General features: G+C 34.1%; 2 protein-coding genes across 2 annotated transcripts; both read right to left on the reverse strand.

The window, feature by feature from the left end:
• Positions 1 to 3,199: 3,199 nt before the first annotated feature.
• On the reverse strand, positions 3,200 to 4,462 carry LOC108341442 (uncharacterized). The gene is made up of 6 exons (XM_017579125.2): positions 4,301 to 4,462; positions 4,057 to 4,218; positions 3,875 to 3,979; positions 3,731 to 3,806; positions 3,544 to 3,639; positions 3,200 to 3,460 (listed from the first exon to the last, which is right to left on the reverse strand). Coding segments are annotated over exons 1-6 (537 nt in total). The 5' UTR covers positions 4,303 to 4,462; the 3' UTR covers positions 3,200 to 3,364.
• Positions 4,463 to 15,155: 10,693 nt separating this feature from the next.
• On the reverse strand, positions 15,156 to 16,725 carry LOC108341788 (serine acetyltransferase 1, chloroplastic). Its single transcript, XM_017579438.2, has one exon. It carries the CDS (start codon positions 16,573 to 16,575, stop codon positions 15,394 to 15,396), a length of 1,182 nt encoding a protein of 393 aa, XP_017434927.1. The 5' UTR covers positions 16,576 to 16,725; the 3' UTR covers positions 15,156 to 15,393.
• Between the last annotated feature and the right edge of the window lie 4,591 nt (positions 16,726 to 21,316).

Here is a 21,316-nt window from a genome sequence, read left to right on the forward strand (position 1 = left end):
ATCAGAACATAGCACAATCATATTTCATTTTAATTCAGCAACTCAACGAGCGTTCATGCAATACAAGCAACATACAAATTAAATTATATAAGCTTCCCTTACCTCTGAGCGTGACCGAACATTCATAGAGGCAGAATATAGTTTAACCACTACCAGTTCTTCTACCCTCAACGCTCGACAATTTCCCAACTAAACCATTTAAAACCAAAACACTATCAGAACCTCTCATTTTAGAGGAGCGATCAACACATGAACGTTGCCAGCTCAGCTTCACAAACCGAATGGTTTAACTAGAAGCTCTTGATGCCGAAAGTGCTTCTACGGTGCCTGAATGGTGATCGGAGAAGAGAAAGGGTGATATTTTGTAGAGAGAAGGAAGATCTTTTAGAGAGAAGGAGGAGAAAATGGAGTTTCAGAAATCAGAGAGGAAGATGGTTGCATGCAGAGAATTGCGTAAACTTTCGAAACTCAGATTTTACTTCTACCAACCAAAACCGAACGTCCAATTCCTTGCAGCCACCTGCTTTCCACTCTCTGAAATTCTAACTCTCTTCTCGACACTTGGATTCCACTAAAAAGGGTTTTGGGGTGCGTTTTTAATGGGGTCTGACAGACTTTTTATTCTAAACCCTAATTAATTTACTAAATCGGATTTATTGTTTCTGATAAACCCTAGTTTCATTTTTTTTCCCCAATTGATTTTGGGATTTTTCTTCTTCTTCTTGGACAGACCTGGGTGGGTCATTTTGTCGTGCCTTAAGGGAGAGCTTCTCTCCTTCTCGTGCATCCAACCCAGCTTTAGGGTTACACATGAACACTCTTCCCTAATTTCTTTTCCCTTACCGATCTTCATTCTATTACTGGAGCAAACCAATCCCCATCAATTTCGTTCCACATGTCTCTGTGCCTCACTCGCGGACCATCCAATCTTGGAGAAGAGGGTTTTCAGTGCGTGGCTTACTGGTGGCGAAAATTTGGCGCGACTATGGCGCGGAGGAGGCGCGGTGACGATGGAGCAGCGAGGTCGCGACGACTGCGCGATGGAGATTAGGATCGTTCTTCATCTCCTCCTTCTTTGTTTTTATGTTTTGGGTTATTTTTTTTAACGACGATGAGGCGCAGAGGAGCCTGACGAAAGCGCGACGGAGATGCGGCAATGGTTTATGGAATTGAAAATAAGAAATAAATATTAATTGGTTTTAAAGATGAAAATAATGAGGTTATAATCATTAATTATAATATTAAATTACTTACTAATTTTAGGTTGATAAAAGAGAAAAATAACGTGATTATAATCTTTAATTAGATCAATAAATGTTTTATTATTTTTGGTTTGTTATTAAATGTTATTTATTTATTTTTTTGATCTATTGTTGGAGTAGAACTCATGAGGTGTTTATGTTGATTAAATTGGGAATTTGATTTTAATGATTAACTAAAGTAATAAATGATCTATTATTTTGAATTGATATTGAATTATATTCATTTATTATTTGTTATCTATTGTTTGAGTGAAACCTTTTGAGTATATTATATTTTTGAATGAGAATAGTGGTTGTATTTATGTGTACGATAAACTTTGACTGATAATTGGAAAGAATGAGTGTTGGAGTTGGAATGGTTGAATGCTGGAATTGTACCTGAGCGTGTGGTTGATCAATGAGCATAAGAGTGGGGGATAGGTCCGCTTATTGTACCTAGTAAAACCTGAGACTATCGACTGGTCGAGATAGCGACTCCCTTTGGCCTTGTGTGTGAAAAGGGGGTGCTCGAGTATTGAGCCTTCTATTTATGGGGGTGATGGTGTTTGCCTTGTTGTGACAGTGAAACATGTTCCTTAGCCAGGAGGCGGGACTACTCGAGCAGACCTATAGGAGGGGCTACAGGGGACCTGTGAGGAGGCCACAGGTTTGAGGTAGGGTACATGGGTGTGACTAATTCTTTTCACTATGGAGTTATGGTATTGTGGAGGCTCATGGTGTTATTCATGATGAGGTTAGTTCTGATGGAGGTACATGTGATGATGATTCATAGTGACGATGTGTTTGGAGACGATGTTATAGGATAACGTTGATGGTATAATCGTAATAGGGTTAATGAGGATAATGATGATGGTAAGAGTGTAAAAATGATTGTGTTAGTAGGATAGCGTTGTAGATGATTGATTTATTATTAAGTTATGCTTGTTTCCTATGTACAAATTTTATTGTCATTGGTTGTGCTATGGTAGCTTACCCATATTTGTTTGTGTTGTGGTTGTGTATGTGTTTTGCGACGATCGTATGACATTTGGTTATACGGGAGTAAAGGATGTTACAGATGCTCCAGATGCATCATAGAGACGCGAGAGTGGGAAGACGACTTGGGTTAATTAAAGCTTTTGTGCTATAAATTTTAGAAACAATGTAATAGGATTTGCTTTACTTCGTCTTGATTTTATTAATTTCGGTATTATATAAGTTGATTTCCGCGATGGTATTATGATTTTAAAATTTTAAAAAAATTTCCTCGTAACCGAGACATCCCAAAAATCGGGATGTTACATTTGTGGGCTATGCTGACTTAGATTATGATGGGGATCAAGTTGAAAGGAAAAGCACATCAGGAAACATTTATTTTCTAAACGAAGCACCTATTACATGGTGCTCTAAGAAATAGTATGTTGTTGCTTTATCAAGTTGTGAAGCAGAATACATAGCTGGATGCCATGCAGTGTACCAATGAATATGGTTGGGTGAGTTGTTGAAAGAGTTAAAAATACTCAGGGAGAGTCCACTAGTGCAGCGAGGGGCTTTTACCGCGGTTGATTTTCACTATACGTCGCGGTTCTTGAACCGCGGCATATCCAGCCGCGGTAGTAAGTCAGGCACTTTATGCCGCGGTTCTAACCGCGGTATATAAGCTGCTGAATATGCCGCGGTTGTCAAGGGAACCGCTGCCTAAATTCATTTTTTTTTAAAAAAAAAATTAAAAAAAAATTTAAAAAATGCACTATATGCCGCGGTTCAACCGCGGCATATAGGCCGACGAGTATGCCGCGGTTAGTGTCAAAACCGCGGCCATATGTCTCGTTTTTAAAAAAAAAACGAAGCACTATATGTCGCGGTTGTGGTTAGCACCGCGGCATATTCCCCTTATATGCCGCGGTTGTGGTTAGAACCGCGGCATATTCCCCTGCAGTTTTTTAAAATTGCAGGTCTGTTTTTGTGATATCCACTACCACAAAAACAGACCTGCATATAAAAACATTTACAGAAATTCAATTTCAACATAACAAACACATGTTCAAATGTATTTCAACATCAAATAAAGTAGAGAGTCTAAGAAAATTCTATCTAATCAAATGCATTGTTTAAATCTAAATCTAAGAGCTATTGTATAATCTAACTATATACTTCGCAGCAGCGTTCCTAATGAATAGTAGTGACTTCTCAGGAACTGGTGTAGTAGTCTTGAATCTCTGCAAAAGACAATTCATTTTAATTAGTGTATATGAATTCAACATTTGTTAAAAAATCAAAATTTGTTAAAGTTAAATATTACCGTTTCCCAGCTTCTTGTGATGTGAGAACGAACAATATGGGTCATCCAATACATTACATAGTATCCACACTCATATGACCCATTTTGTCTGTTACACTACAATATATCATCACAGTTGATAATAGTTAGTGAATAACATTTGTTATAAAACAATTATAACAAAGTATGACTTTAGCATATGTCAAACCTTGAGAGAAATCCAAGCAATCTTTCTACTCTTAACAATTGATCTCCCGTCCATCATCATACTTGCTGGAATAGAACTGTATATAAAAAAATGTTTTAGCATTAAGTTATATAACAAAGAAAGTCCAAACATTGAGGTTCTTACCAATCAATTGCTTGTCTGAGTTGTGTGGGAGGAGGCCTGTGCAATGAGCAGAACCACAAAGCATAGTTGTCTTGCACAGACATAACAAGAAGTTGCCAATGGCGCCTGAAATTCATAATAACGTAACTATTAAATATTAAAATCACATATGGAACATTATTATGTTAACAAAGTTCACTTACCCGGATATATAAGGCAAAAAGTATATTTTCTTGCCCCTTCGAAAACTGCTTATCATTCTCGTGTTGATATGATCAAAATCATTTGATTCATGAATGTCTTGGGGATCAATGAATCCATAATCATCAGAACGCCCCAACTTATTAGTGACCCCAGACATATACCTGAAATCAAAAATTAACTTTGATATAAGGATACTTGATATATAAATCAATTTTATATATAAATAATTGGTCATAGACTTACATCGTCCATAGTTGAATAATTGAAATATTCAACTCTTGTGTTCCCGACGCAAGCTCACGGACATCTTGGCTATTAAGGTATATTGGGACCTCAGAGCCATGCCCAAATACATTAGCATCATACTGAACCTCCAAAGGCTTATCATCAAGGATGTCAGCAAGTAGATGCAATGAAGAAAGAGAGTCATCCTCAGATAGAGGAATCTTCTGTTGTTCCTGCGTCTGTTGTTACATGAAAAGATAAGATAAGTTTTGACATCAAAAACCTTTAAAATTGAGAAGTGTAAAGAAGAATTTCATACCGAGGGGTCAGAAACTGCTTTAACCAAAAATTTAGGCCAAGTGATAAACGACTTATATGCTTGTTCGACAGTGAAAATCTCTTCCGTGGACAGTGGAACCGAGGCATCTAGCATGATCATTTCATCCACTGAGACCTTCACCTCATCCTCTAATAGTTGCATACCATGACATACAGTCGCTGACCTAAACTCTGTTCCATGAGCTACCAGCACCATCTCAATATCTTCTAAAATGTATAGCAGACATGGACTACCATCGTCCATGTCATCCTCTGGGATGGCTGATGCGGAACAACTTCCTTTGCCGCTTCTCCCTGTCAGAGTAAATGTTAGATTATACAAGAGATAGAAATAATTGCACATTAATGTTTATTAAGTTTACCTGTGGGAGGGGGAGGGATAACATGTTCCTCTATAGGAGACTGCACCGGGCGCATGCTCTGAAACTGCTCCTGGTATAGCATCTGGAATTCAGCCCTCACCTCGGCCCTGATCTCCTGCATAAGGTCTTGTCGGACCTTTTTTGTGATCTCTTCTGTCATCCTTTGTGTATCGCTGTATGAATATGAATGCTGATGAGAAGAGCTCCCAAAATAATCTGTAATTCCTACTCCAGGACCTGCAGCACGAACACGTCCAGGGTGCTCAGGTCGTCCAATTGCAGCAGCAAGAATATCCTGGCGACCGTCTGGAGTGAATTGGCCTTGGGAGCTCTGCTCAACCAAGGCGTCCTGTAACATTACAAAACACCATTATTCTTTAAATAGTTTAATGTAGTATGTATAATGACAATACTTATTATTTTAGGAACAGTGATAACTTACAATTTTTTCAGAAATCTCTCGTGCAGTGTCGGAAGAGTAGGTGCCCGATGGTCGCATACGGGCCAACTTCCATTTCTCATGTCTAGACGGTGGAGAAGGAGGCTGAGGAGGGCTACCACTCTGAGATGGTGGTATAGCATCTGCCTTTTGCTTGAGGATTTTTTCCTCAAGCTTCCTATACCCACCACGAGATAATAGGTGTGGGTTTTTGTTCTTAGCACTTGTTCCTTGTGCTTTGCTTCTAATTGCCTGTCACATACACATTAATTAATGAGTTCATATGATATATATTTGTTAATGAGGAATTGAATAATATGAACTACACTAACCTGCCATTCCTCTGACATCCGACTCTCTTTAAAAACCCGCCAAGTCTCCTCATCAATGGACTTATCTGCATTACATGGACTTTTATGTTTAAGGTGTCCAAAGATGTACCTTGATGTCAACTTGCTTTTAAAGTTTCTGAAATTTTCTGCAACAGTTGACAAACACTTATTTCTAAGTGTTGGGACATTTGGAATGTCAAATGTCATCTGAAAAAAACATAATAAAGTTGTATTAGTACAAAATTATCAATATAAACAAATTATAATTCAAATGCTATTAACTAACTTACCAATATATCTTGCCAAATAATGTTCCGATCACCCTCGGACACATGATCAAAAGATGGAATGAGAATGCTAATCTTATCACGTGCCACTACTCCAAGGTATGATCGGAAGTCATCTGCATTGGGGCCAGTTGCCACACCCGTGGTGACATTCACATTCACCGGAGTTCTTTCACCACTATTTTTCCTGATTAATAGTTGTTTCATCCTAGTGGGTCCTCTAGTGGATCTGGGTGGGGGAGCCTCATCCCCTGAAGGATGTGGATGATCAGCCATATATCTGTCAAAATAAATAACAACATTAAATTTTCTTTCAAGACTTATGTAATATCATATAAATTAACAAAACATGTAATAGTACAGAAATTGAAAATTCATACATAAAGATATGGATTCATCATATGTATATTCCCTCATCATGATCTGACCGAATTGCATGTACATCATCGTCAACTACAGATTGGTCATCCAACTTTGTTGTAGTTTGAAATGAATGGTTGTCAGCAATATCAATATTAATCAGATTGTCTTCGTTAACTTCAATTTGTTTTTTGCCTTGAAGAGCAACATACCAATGGTCAGACGCAGGATCTTTGACATAAAAAACTTGAGATGCTTGATGTACCATGATAAACGGTTCGTCTCGATAACCCACCTTGCGAAAATCAACCAGTGTCATACCCGAGTCATCTATTTTCACACCACTCTTATTGTCAAACCACTTACACTTGAACAATGGAACGGAAAACTTGGTGTAATCAACCTCCCATATCTCTTCTATTATACCATAATATCTCATTGATCCAAGTATAGGAGATTGATCTTTTGATGTGGAAAATTGAAGTGACTCAGCTTCTAAACTGACTCCACTATTTTGTACTGTGCTTTTATCATCCAAAGTCTTCGTATAGAATGTGCAATTATTGACTTCATAACCTGTACAACACACGACATCAAACTTCAAACCATTTGCAAGCCACAATAAAGTTTCAGAAGAATGTGGCTCTTTGTCAATTTCAGATTTTAACCAAGACATAAATGTTTTGTTATGCTCCATCAATTGCCATTTCTCTGATTGTCTTGGATTTTTATTCTTAACAATGGCTTTGTGTGCTTCCAAAAAAGGGATCACCTCATCTGTGTTGTTCAATATATAAAGATGCGCTTGCAACAATTCTTCGCGATCTTTTGTCACCACATTGACACCTCAGATGCTTTTACTTGTAGAAAATTTATTCAACCATGCTGTGCGAGGAACTCCTATTGGATTCGTTGATGTCATGTAATCTGAACAAAACTCGATACTTTCTTCAGCAATATACCTTTCAATCATCGAACCTTCAGGATGATATGGATTTTTAACGTACCCTTTCAAAATCTTCATATAACGCTCAATAGGATACATCCATCTTAAGTATACCGGTCCGCACAACTTGATTTCTCTAACCAAATGAACAAGTAAATGTACCATGATGTCAAAAAAAGATGGAGGGAAAAACATCTCTAGTTGACACAAGATGATAACAATCTCGCCTTGAAGTTCATCTAACTTTGTAGGATCGATGGCTTTACTACATATTGACGAGAAAAATGAACACAACCTGTTTATGGTGTGCCTAACATTTTTGGGCAAAATTCCACGAATAGCCACCGGTAACAACTGTTGCATTAAGACGTGACAATCGTGAGACTTCATGCCAACAAGCTTTAAGTCCTGCATTGACACTAAACTCTTCATATTTGAAGAGTATCCTTGCGGTACTTTGATACTCTTTAAACATACACAAAAACTTATCTTCTCTTGTCTAGACATTGTGTAACATGCAGGGGGCAAATAAGTACGTTTACCAATCTCCTTGGGTGCCAACTCTTCTCGGATATTCATGTCAACCAAATCCAAACGAGCATTCACTCCATCTTTTGTCTTTCCCTGAATGTTGAGTAATGTACCAATCAAGCTATCACACACATTCTTTTCTACATGCATCACATCTATGCAATGTCGAACATCTAACTTTGACCAATATGGAAGATCAAAGAATATTGATTTCTTCTTCCAAGGGGTCGTTACAGATGACTTCTTCGATGTTTTCCCAAATACATGATGTATTTTATTAACTTTTTCAAGAACTTGAAGGCCAGTAAGTGGATTTGGTGCTTCGTCCCTCTCTTGATCTCCATTGAATGCTTTTTTTAACCTTCGATATGGATGATTACGTTTTAGAAATCTACGATGACGCAGATACACCGTCTTTCTTCCATGTTTCAATTGATGAGCTGCAGTGTTTTCTTCACATATAGGACACGCTTTATGACCCTTGACACTATATCCTGACAAATTACCATAAGCAGGAAAGTCATTAATGGTGCAAAATAACATTGCACGCATCATAAAAGTCTCTGAAGCGAATGCATCAAATATTTCAACCCCATCAACCCACAAAACCTTCAAGTCTTCAACTAGTGGGCTTAGATAAACATCTATGTCATTTCCAGGCTGCTTTGGACCAGATATCATCATAGACAACATCATGTACTTCCTCTTCATGCACAATGCAGGAGATAAGTTGTAAATTATCAATATAACTGGCCAACAACTGTGATTGGTACTCAGATTACCAAATGGGTTCATTCCATCAGTGGCTAAAGCAAGCCTAAGATTTCTACACTCTTTACCAAATTCGGGGAATTGTCGATCAATATTTTTCCATTGCTTTGAATCAGCTGGATGACGAAGCAGCCCGTCAATTTTTCTCTCATCTGCATGCCATCTAAGATTTTTAGCATCTTTGGGATTCGCAAACAAACGCTTAAGTCTGGGCACTATTGGAAGGTACCAAACTACTTTCAAAGCAGATCCATTTTTTTCTATCTGACCATTATCTTCACTATTGTTTTTTGACTTGTATCGTGATAAGCCACATTTTGGACACTTTGTCAAAAATTCAAACTCTTTCCTATACAAAATGCAGTCATTGGGACAAGCATGTATCCTTTTATACTCCATACCCATTGGACAAAGAATTTTTTTCGCATCATAATTACGAGTGGGCAATGTATTTCCATCTGGCAACATTTCATTCAACAACGTCAACAGTTCTGTAAAACTCTTATCAGTCCATCCATTGCTCGCCTTCAAATTCATGAGCCTTAACACCGCTGATAAACGTGTGAACTTAGTTGAACCGACATACAAAGGTGTTTCTGCATCAGTCGACATCGTCTCATACACATGAGCTTTGGCAAAATTTTCTGCTCCAACATCGCGGATCATGTCCTCCAATTTGTCTTCATCCGGTCGATCTTCTTCCATGGTGGAATCAGTAACATTTACACTTTGAGAGTCAGTGGGAAAATCAATTTCTTCGCCGTGCCAGATCCATGTTGTATAGCATCTTAGAAAACCATCACATATAAGATGTTCTCTAATTTGAGTTGCGTTCAACTTTCTCCCATTCAAACAGTTCACACAAGGACATCTAAACCTCACTTCATCATCAGTTCTCCCCTCATTACGTTGCGCAAATTGTATAAATTCCTCTACACCTCTCTCGTACTCAGCACTAATACGTGGTAAATTAATCCAATTTCGATCCATATTCCTAAATATTACATAAATAATATTTTAAGGTTTATAAATAATACAAGAACTACAACACACATTACCAAAACTATAGCAAAAATCATACCATACATTACCAAAACTATAACAATTTCATGCATTATCAAAATTAAAGCAAAAATTATACCATACATTACCAAAACTATAGAACCTTCATACATTACCAAAATTATAGCATTATGCAAAAACTAATGAAGAAATCATCTTAACAATGCAAAAGGGCATAAATACCTGGAAGAAGAACGGCGAAAACGCTTGGTGCAAAAAAAACGAAATCGCAGAGGAGTGGGAATGACGCGTTTCAAATGCTTTTGATCGGCCAAAAACTGTTGTTTATCGTCACAAATGAGAAAGAACCGAACAATTTGAAGTTTAAACGGAGAAAAATAGCGTATCGGAGATGATGGGAGTCGGAGGGAAAAGAGAAAACGCGAAACAGAGGCTTGCGGGAAGAAGACGATCACTGTTCAAAGTTTTAATTTTTAACTCTGAACGGGGGAATCTACCGCGGTTCACAACTTAACCGCGGTATAATAGGGGTATATGCCGCGGTTCTACGAGCAACCGCGGCATATACTGATAAAAAAAATAATACTAAATGACATTTTTGAAATTATTTTCAAACTATATGCCGCGGTTGCCCGCTGAACCGCGGTATATACCTCGAAATATTTCAAATTAATATTAAATTAATTTCAGATAGCAGAATATGCCGCGGTTGCTCGTAGAACCGCGGCATATACCCCTGTAACGTACTCAACACAACTGCTTCCCAACTGCCTTCTGGGGAATTTCAGAAGTTACAGGGGTATATGCCGCGGTTCTATGGGGAACCGCGGCATATACCCCCTGTAACTTCTGAAATTCTCTGACTGGCAGGGAAGTTGAGACGTTACAGGGGGTATATGCCGCGGTTCCCCATAGAACCGCGGCATATACCCCTTTAACTTTTCAAGTTCTCTGACCCAGTCAGCACCTGCAATAAATTCGCAGGGGTATATGCCGCGGTTCTCTGGGGAACCGCGGCATATACTCTGTTATTTAATTTTTTATTCATACGTGGCGTCAAAGGCAATGGTTGACTGGAGTATATGCCGCGGTTTGGAGCAGAACCGCGGCATATATGTTCGATTTATTTACAAAACTGCCACCGCGCACCATTATGCTGCGGTTTTCTTTGAACCGTGGCATAATGTGCGCTGTAAAAACCCATTTTTTTACTAGTGGTCCTGTGCAGCTGATGATGGATAACACGTCTACCATAAATTTGGTGAAAAATCTTGTGAGCAATGGAAGAAGCAAACAAATTGAGGTAAAATACCATTTCTTGAGGGACATGGTGAACAAAGGAAAGATTAAACTGACCTATTGCACGACTGATTTTTAGCTGGCAGATCTTTTTACAAAAACACTCAAGTTTGAAAGATTTGAGTGTTATTTCTTATCAGCTTGGTGTGTTAAATGTATAACTCAAGCTGTTAATAGATTCAGTTGTATCATTCAATTAAGTCTGTCTTTTAAATACTTTTATTGTCACGCTGTATAGATACATCGCCTCTGGTGAAACCTATCAATATATATACAGTTTTTCCTTTCTCTGTGCCTTCCAAATTCTTCTGCATTCCTTTTAGTATTCTTCTGCATTTCTATCATATAACATACTCACTTAACCCAGATACTTCCATAAGTTAATCACTTTGAAGATTAAATATAAAGAGTATGTTATATGGGTTAAGTGAATGCAGATACTTCCATAAAGGTTAAATAGTAACCCAGATACTTCCATAAAGGTTAAAAGAAAGAAATATAAAGAGTCTAGATTGAAACACTTTATCTTTAAAGATTAAATATTATTTTAAATGCTAGAGGATACAAAATTAGCTCTTTCTGAAAAAAAAATATTCCGAGAAACACATTCTCAAAAGATAGTTTGCTTGAAATTATGTTAGTATTTTCAACATATAAGTCTATTAAACACATTTTTCTGCTTTAAAATACAACATATTTTATACTATTGGGAAACAGACTGCACAACTTGAGATTAGGAGTCTATGTTTCTTAAACGCCTTAAAGAGATGGCTCTGATTCATTAAGTTAATCTGATCCACCAAGTGTGGATAGTGACTAACAGCCTTAACAATTTTGAACACCACATTAGCAATTTTTTGACTTCAAATTGTACTTAGCCAATAATATCTAAGGCATGTTTTGATTTTGGTTTTCCCATTCTCTTACACGGAAATGAATGGCGTGGGATAACTGTGCTAAATGTGTACTACTCAACACGCTTACCTGAGGGCAAGTTGCCTTTACTTTGGACTTTTCAATACACGCTTTCTCTTCACTACATTAACTCATCTACCATCTCCTTATTTGTTCAAATAATAATTCTGAGTCATTTATATTATTAATCATAGTATTATATTTTAAAACACTTATTTTTCATATTTTAATCTTAAAATCTTTTCAAAGATACTTGTTATTTATAAAAACTTTTGAAAACACTAGTTTAATTAAATATTTGCAAGAAGTGATATCACCAAATTCTAAGTACAAGTCAATATAAATCTTATTTTATTAAATCCATTTTATTAAGAGTGTGTTATTTATATTATTATTGGAAGAAATTCATTCTTTTAATGTAAATTATTTTTTTACCTTTTGATAAATAACTATTTTTTAAAATTAAAATAATTATTTTGTCAATTTTTAAGTATTATTTTCTTTTAAATGTATTTGTTCTTTTAACTTTTAAACTAAATTTGTATCATCATATAAAGCTATTCACCCTTTTTATATACATTTTTTTTTTAATTTTACTCTTTAATAAGTAAAAAAAATTATAAACTAAATAATGATTTTACTAATTTTAACATTTAAGTAACTATCTTTTTGTTTTTAATTTTAAATTTTTTATTTGACTTTTTTTAACCTGATTATTTTATAAGCAAAACTAAGTATCTAGGATAAAAACCTAAAATATAAATGAAACCCTATCTATAGTAAAAAGTTATTTATGTTTACTTTTATAATTATAATTTTATTATTTTCTCTTATGGTATAAAAAAAGAATGAACACTAATGTGGTACCTTTCACTTAACACCATTGGTTTTTTTTTCAAATAAATGAAAAAGACATTATGTTTCTAAAGTGAGTGCTCTTATTCACTTACAACCAGTCATCACTAATTTGTGAAAAATACATGAAGAGAGAAAAAAAATTGACGTGCAAATCGCTTTTGCAAAAAAGAATTGAAAGAAAGAGTTTTGTTTTTTATGAAAATTCCCATCCCCCACTGATAGAAACAAATAAAATCTTGGACTTTCTAAGAAAAAGGGAAAACCTTTCTTTTTGCTCTTCCTGCTTGGCCACAATGAAGATTGGATGTAACAATGGAATAAGGAACATAATGGAGAAAAGAAGAAAACAAAAACACTTTTTTCTATTTAACAATAAAAAGATTAAATAAATAAATCAATAAATAATGATGCAAGTATGAGGGCAAGTAAAGGTCATTTATCTTTTATATTTTATATAATACTTTTTCCAAAAAAATATGGTACATGATATAATACATTTTAATGATTTCCTTATTGAGTACTTGAAACTCTTGTATTAATTTTTTTATTTGATTATATTTATGAATTTTATATTTTAAAATATATGGTGCAAAATTATATTATTTAAAATGAAATATATTTGAAGACTTTTTCTTGATTTAAATGTTATTGTCAATGGGTCATTGAAAAGTCTTTATTACTGTAATTAGGATACTTTGTATTCTACAATTATTTATTGAATTAACCAAATAAGAGAGCTTTCGTAGTCCATAAGTTATTGTTTAACAAGTAGTTGAAAATAGTCTTTATTAGTGTATCATATTTTCAACCTTAAACTGTTTAATGTTAATGGATTTCAATAATCTGAAAGTCTTAAAAAAATCATATTTAGTCTTTCAGAATACGTCAGATCTTAAATACCACTGTCTATGATGCACAAATATCATGTATATATATATATATATATATATATATATATATATATATATATATATATATATATATGTATGTATGTATATATATATATATATATATAAATCTAAATTAAAAGTATATTTATTAAACATTATCAAAATTAAATTAAATATTTTATCAATAAATATGGATCAAGTATCATACATAATATGTCAGACACAAATACATAACTTAGATTGAAGTACCTATGTATAATATAATACTAATACTTCTGAAAATATTTATACACTTGTAATTGAAATATGCTAATACATTAATAAATATAAAGTGTTTGAGACGTTTTTGATTGAGAAGACCAAAGTGAAACCGAAAAAGAATATTGAGTTAAATGATCAAACCTAAATTAAATGTTAAAATAAAAATACTATCTTCACCTAAAATAAATACTCATTTAGAAAACAAAAGAGGACAAAATTTAGGAGTTATTTTTAGAATGGACTAATCTAAAGATGCCACTACGTGTTTCTTGTTTATCAAGCTGTTAAGCACAGTCACTACTCTCTAAACTTTTCTAAATCCAAAGTATCATAGAATCTTTTCTAAATTCATGCAACCACAACTAAAAAGAAAGGTCACAATTAAACTGCAAAAGACCTACAGTGTTAAAAGTGCAATTCAACTTCTGCTAATAATTCAATTATGATCTTATTCTCCTTTTCATTATTCATTTTGTTGGCTATTGGAATCTCATAACTTTAAAAAATTGCGGCCAAGTTGGACTTTCTTTATTGCTGATTCCAGGAGTGATTGGTTTTCTGTATGCAAAATCCATAGAACTTTAGTGTTTCTTCTTTAATGTAGTTATCAACCCAACAGAAACAGTTAAGGAAGAAAAGTAGAAATAGAGACAGCTTGGTACAAGTCTAGATAAACAACTTGGTCTGTGTTTGAACGAGATTTCAAAGGTACCATACCGTTTACACTTTTCAAAACGAAAAACAGAACAACACTATTGATTCTATGAAACTGTAACCTGAGTTATTATGTATTCATTGAACAAGTAGTTTTTCCCATAAAAATTTGTTTAAAAGTTCTTCTCATGTCTAAAGAAAAAGCAAGATTGAACTCTTTTACCTTAAACAGTGTTAGAATAAACTGAAAATAGTTTATCATCATATCATAAACCCACTTTGTTTCATATGTTCTCTGAAACACTAGCTTGGATAATGACAGAAACCCAAATAAACTCTTGCAAAAGTCATCCTAATTTAGTTCAAAATATAGATAATTCAACAATCAGTTATCATTTGCTGAACTAAAGGGAAATCCGAAAAAACTCATTGTATTATGCAGGGCAGGGCAGAGTATTAAGGTACCATTAGAAAACTTTTCAAAGAACAAAGTTCTGTGTTGCTTTTTGTCTGGTATCAGTATTCACTGCAACAATTTGATATCTGACATTTCTAATCAATGTAATCCTCACCAAAGCTAAACAGAAGGCAATGACAGAACAGGAATGTAAAAACATGCGAAATCCATATTCATAAATTTTACACAGAGGATTGGTGATGATGGAAACTTACAACAACAAAGCCCTACATTTAACTATTTTTAGAACCTAACACAAGGATTAAAAGGACACCTGTTGTCAGCTGGAGAACTTGGATTCTCTCACGCGCAACAACCAAGTCCCCTCAGCCATGGCAATTAAACCTAAGCATAACTCTAGATCGTGTCAGACAATTAATTACGACCCTAAATAACATAATCAGACCACTCAGAGATGTATGAAGTATGATCCATGGTAAAACTAGGCATCTTATCCAATTTAATAGGGTTGTCCTTCCCTCCAATCAACCTAGCAGGGTTTCCAACAGCAGTAGTCCTTGCTGGAACATCCTTCAACACCACAGAACCAGCACCAATCTTAGCCCCATCACCAATCTTAATATTTCCCAAAATACAAGTCCCTGCACCTATCAACACTCCATCACCAATCTTAGGGTGTCTATCGCCACTTGACTTACCAGTCCCTCCCAAAGTCACATTATGCAAAATTGAGACATTATTACCAATAGTTGCAGTCTCCCCCACCACAAGCCCAGTAGCATGATCCAACAAAATTCCACGTCCAACTTGTGCACCAGGGTGAATATCCACAGCAAAAACCTCAGACACCCTATTCTGAATCAACAGGGCCAGAACCTTCCTCCCTTGAAGCCACAATTTGTGACCAATCCTGTGAGCCTGGCATGCAAGAAACCCTTTGAAATTTAACAAACAATGCACATAACTAATGCATGCAGGGTCTCTCTCTTTAACAGCAACTAAATCATCTTTCACAGCACCTATGATGTCATCTCCACCATCATCAATCAAAACACCCAAGAAAAGATCAAAGAGGGTGCTGCTTGGAAGGCTCAAACTGCTCAAATTGGTAGAGAGTTGGTTGGCCAAGGCACTCTCTAATGATTTGTGAGACAAAATGGAACTGAAATAGTAACTAGACAAAATAGGTTCTTGATCCACATCCGACTTGGCCTCCTCCTGAATCTTCAACCAAAGATCAAGACCCTCGAACTCAAGAACATCAACACCACCCTCCACACGTGTGTCCAAGTCCTCCACACGTGAGAAGGTCATCTCCCGATTCTTGCAAATGGGTAAGCAGGGGACACGATCGGATAAAGTGGGTCGGCAGAATTTGACGTAATTGAAAGAATGGTCATCGGGATTGGGGGCGTTTGGCTTGCGAGAAAGAGGGGTTGGGGCGTCCACACAAGTGGCCATGTGGAGAGAGAAGAGGTGAATTGCCTGCAAAGGTTGAAGCTTTAAGGGATGAAGGAAAATGGGTGAGAATTGGATTTGGGAGGGAGTGAGAGGGGAAGTCTTATATAATGGAGAAGTGTAAAAGCGCCCTAGAACCAGAACATTCATGGAAAATAGGAAAATTTACAGGAAAAGATAATAATTAAAAATAGTAGATAGGGAAAATAAAATTTTCTTCTTGTTTGAGTGGTGCGTTTGTTGATGAAAATATGAAAGATTGATGAGTGAATGACTGTGATTCGTGTTGGGAAAGGCAGGGCTGGTCCTGGTCTTAAGGAGGCCACATCTCACAAAAATATAAAGTTATATACTTTTACACTCCATTCCATTTTTAAATTTGTATTTTATATTTGTTTTCGTGCTCCTACCAGCTATTGTTTTTTAATCTACTTTTATTTTATTTTTTATATTTAATCTCTCTTTCTTTCCTATTCTACTGTAATTAACTTTTATAGAGAAAAACATGGATGAAATTATAAGATAATTTTAAATATATTTTAATATCTAAGTTTCATATAAAGTTTAGATTAAAAGAAACTACTATCATTTCCTTATTCATGGAAGACAAACATGATGCAAATTGAGACTTTAGCAATTTAAAAATAAAAAAAGTGTAAAGTGGATAGTGCATGATCTCTGTTTCGGTGCCATCTCGTGAAGGATTGCGTTTACGTGTGTTCGATGTGTGTTCGATGTGCCACCGAATAGTATAACGATATCGAAATCATGAATGTTTTTTCATAGGACACTCTACTGTATTCATATCTCTTTGGATATTGTGAATCCAATCAACTTTTTTACACATTCTAGTAATAACATTTTATAGTCAAAATTAATATTTTTATTTCAAAATAGTTTTTTCTTAATTTTTCTCGTATATTATCACTTTTTAGTTTTATTTTAAAAAATATTTCTAACTTTTTTAAACTATTTTTTATCTTAAATAATTAAAAGTATTTAATATAATATCATTTATATACAGAAAAGAGATAAAAAAAATTTGTGGAGAAGTTTATTACATTTTTACCTAAATTTATATCTATGTAATCATTTTTAATGAATTAAGATGTTGATAAAGAATAAAGAAAATAAAAGTTCTAAACCATTTCAAAATTTATATAAACTGTGCAGTTTAATAAAATGTGAGCTATAGTAAAATTTCTTATAATTCACTATATGAAGTGAACGTTATATCCTAATGTGTATCTACAATAAACTATTGTGAACGTTATAATTTTTGCACACTTAACTAGAGCCAAATTATTCTAACTGCGTATCTAAAATCGGTATATAATAAAAATTCTTCACCTATTCAAATAAAAATTCTTCAGAAATACTTATATAAATAAATAGAAAATAAATATTTTATTATTTTATAAAGTAAAATCAATTTCTATACAATTTAATTTTTTTAAAAACAAATAAAAAATTTCTACATACTTTAGATTTTATAATTGAATAGCAAATGTAAAAAAACTTTGATACTTTCAATATTTTTAACTAAATAAGTGACTAAAACATTTGAAAATAACATTGAAAATGACTTTTGGCATCACATAAAATAAAAAATATAATAATTAACAAATGAAATGAAAAGTGAGTTGTAAATAACAGCCGCCGTCGAAGTTCAAAGATCCTTTGACTTTCTTATGTAATCCATTACGTCACAAGTATTCTACTTTATCCACCTCTCTTTTCAAATCCTTTTATTTTTTTTTAAATTATTTTAACAAATTAGTAATCTCAATCATTCATCACTCAATTGAATAAGATAACTTTAAGTTGAATTAAGTTAAATTTATGTATTTTTTATTAAATTCAATGTAACACTTTGTATTCTTGATCAGGTAGATTAAAATTTGCTCAATTGAATCATGACTTTTGAATTACTCTTGTAAATATTTATAATTTAAAAAAATATTTTTTTTAAAATACCATTTTTGAAAGACAGATTGTACTATTTAGTATCTAAATGATTTAATATTTAAAAAATAAATATTTAGTTGATAAAAAAAATTAAATAATAGTTATATTGTTATCATTTAATCATTTTGGTCTCATGAGATTCTCTCTTATTCAATAGCTATGAGTTGTAAAGGATGGAATCAAATTTTTATTAATAAAAAAACTTAACACAATTAATTTTAATTAATTAAATTGCTAAATTGCACAACATAGTCAAGTGTATTTAAGTTATGTCTTATTCTATAGCTTTTGAAAACTTATAGTATTTTGCTTTCTTGAGTTTAATAAATTGATTTATATTATTCTGTCCTATTTAAATTGAAACAATTTTCTTCTATCTTTATAATACAGAACTTATAATGCAATAGTAATTTGTGTGTATCTATACTTTGAGTGAAATTTGTAACAGAGAATAACTGAAAATATTCGAAAACAGTGAGCATCCCTGTGTTTTCTGCTAAAGCTTTGGAATTACCTATAATAAAGAAACAAAACATTTTTCTTAGATTCTCTGTCTTTTGTTTTATGCTTAAAGTGGACCACTGCAGAGGTATATGCTTCTGAAATATGCCAAGTTTGAAATATTTCAACTACAAAAGAAAACTAAAAAGAGCGCATAATTTTTAAAGGATAGGCACATATCAACTTTTCTAACAAGAATGAAACAAAACATTATCTCAAACAGTTATATTATGATAATAAAACCTGAACCACAATACACTCTACAGTGATTTCACATAAGATCATTGGTGAAACTTTAACAGAAGTGGAGGACCAAAATAATTTTTTAGAACAAAATTTTATAATCTCCAATTAGATTAAGTAGTATTTTTCAGCATAAAAAGAATCTGAATACAATGCTTTCAGCACATTGCAATTGAGTAGTGTAAGAATATCTTTGCAAGCAAAAGTATTTATAGATGTAATTATTTCTTACTCGTAAGAAAACATCCAAATCAGATGCTTTTGTTTTAACCAAATTTATGTTTCATATTATGTTAAAGTACTAATTGAGAAAGCTTGCACATTATATCCAAAAATGATTTTTTTTTTTACTTTTTGGCTAAATATAGGTTAAACCTCTTTAGTTTTTCTTATTTATTTAGGTTTTTTCCAGTTCGATTCTCGTTTTTCTAAAATCTCCAATTGAGTCCTAAATAATGTTAATTTGAATCAATTGGACCCTGTCCTAAATAATGTTAATTTGAATCAATTGGACTCTGTCGTTAAATTGGCTTAACGAGATTAAATTTTTGTTGAGGTTGGAAGTTTACGTGTCAATTTTTTTAAAAGTGACATTTTGAGACCTTTATATGTGACATTTCAAAAAAAAAAAAAATTTAAATAGGGTTTCTAAAATCTGAACAAGAACAGGGCATCTCTCACTGATAGACCTCACCTGAAAGGAAATAAACCCTGTAAACATTTTCCTGTCCTCCGACACCTATGAAATAAGTAATGGTTCGTTTGGTTCAGAATAATTCTTTTTTTTTTTTCAGTAAAGCTATCTTCTATAATGAGATAGGTGAAGGAGAAGAAATGCATAAACTATCACCACCATAAAAACTCATCCTTTACCAACCTCTCAAAGAATTCAAATATTGATCGGTCTAGAGGGGAATTTGAGAGTTGCTCTTTATTGTTCAACATAATAGCTCTGAATTCCTCATGGCAGCAGATAAAAGCATTCATGAGCTTTTGTATCCAATCAATTAAGAGCAATTCATCATCACTGGCCCTAAAGAATGAACCTCTTCCTGCCTGAGACGATATATAGAACGACCAAAGGAAGAAATTTGTGGAGAAGGCCTGTGATCATTATTAGTATAGGACATTGTCTAGGACATTGTCAAACGTCACAACTCTTCACAAAAATTCCCTCCATAAAAACAGTGGACAAACACCTCAAATCACATAGAACCAATCAAACTCCGAGTTCCTCTTATCTTAGCCAAACACAAATTTTGTGTCTTGTTTTTCCTAGGTTGGTGTAATTCAGGAATGACCATTGAAATAAAACAGGGGAATGACTTCATTTTCAAGTCCAAGCTTCCTGATATATACATCCCCAAACACCTTCCCCTCCACGCCTACTGCTTCCAAAATTTGCCAGACCACGCCTCCACAGATTGGGCGTGCGACAGGGCGAGGTCATCATGATCCTTCTCCCCAACTGCCCCAAGTTCGTCTTTGCATTTCTCGGGGCGTCTCATCGCGGCGCCATGGCCACTACGACCAACCCCTTCTTCACCCCGACGAATCTCCTTCAGGCTGCATCAACGTCTCCTCCTCTACCATTTTCAAACCCTAATCGCAGACTAGAGAGGCAAGGTCAAATCGCGAGCAAATTCTGTTCTTTCGCAAGAATCGCAAAACGCAACAAATCTCCAATAGCGACTTTTTCGCAAATCGCCGCCGTCAGTAGCCATGAAACTTGCACATAGCAAAACTCGGAAATTCAACCACCAAACCCTAATTTTAAAATGTTTAATGTTATGAAATTCCACGTATAAACCTCTATGAAGGTGTCAGGTCATCAAAAACTTGACCCGTTAACCTAATTTAACGGCAAGAGTCCAATTGATTCAAATTATCACTATTTAATACTCAATTAGGGATCGAGCTGAAAAAAACCTACATAAATAGGGACAATTAAAGGGGTTTAACCCTAAATATATAAATTGCAAAATTTGAATCTGATAGTTCTTTTGGAAAAAATCTCTAAATAAGATAGAAACAACATCAGTAAAACAAAAACTTAACTTGTAAATAAAGAAATAACATTACCTCTTACTAAAAATTTTAAAACAATAAATTTACGAGAGTATTCAACTTTTTTACTTTAATAATTTCATATTATTGAAAATCTTATATAGACTAGAGA

Source organism: Vigna angularis, chromosome 6, assembly GCF_016808095.1.
Source record: "Vigna angularis cultivar LongXiaoDou No.4 chromosome 6, ASM1680809v1, whole genome shotgun sequence".
NCBI classification, from domain to species: Eukaryota; Viridiplantae; Streptophyta; class Magnoliopsida; order Fabales; family Fabaceae; genus Vigna; species Vigna angularis.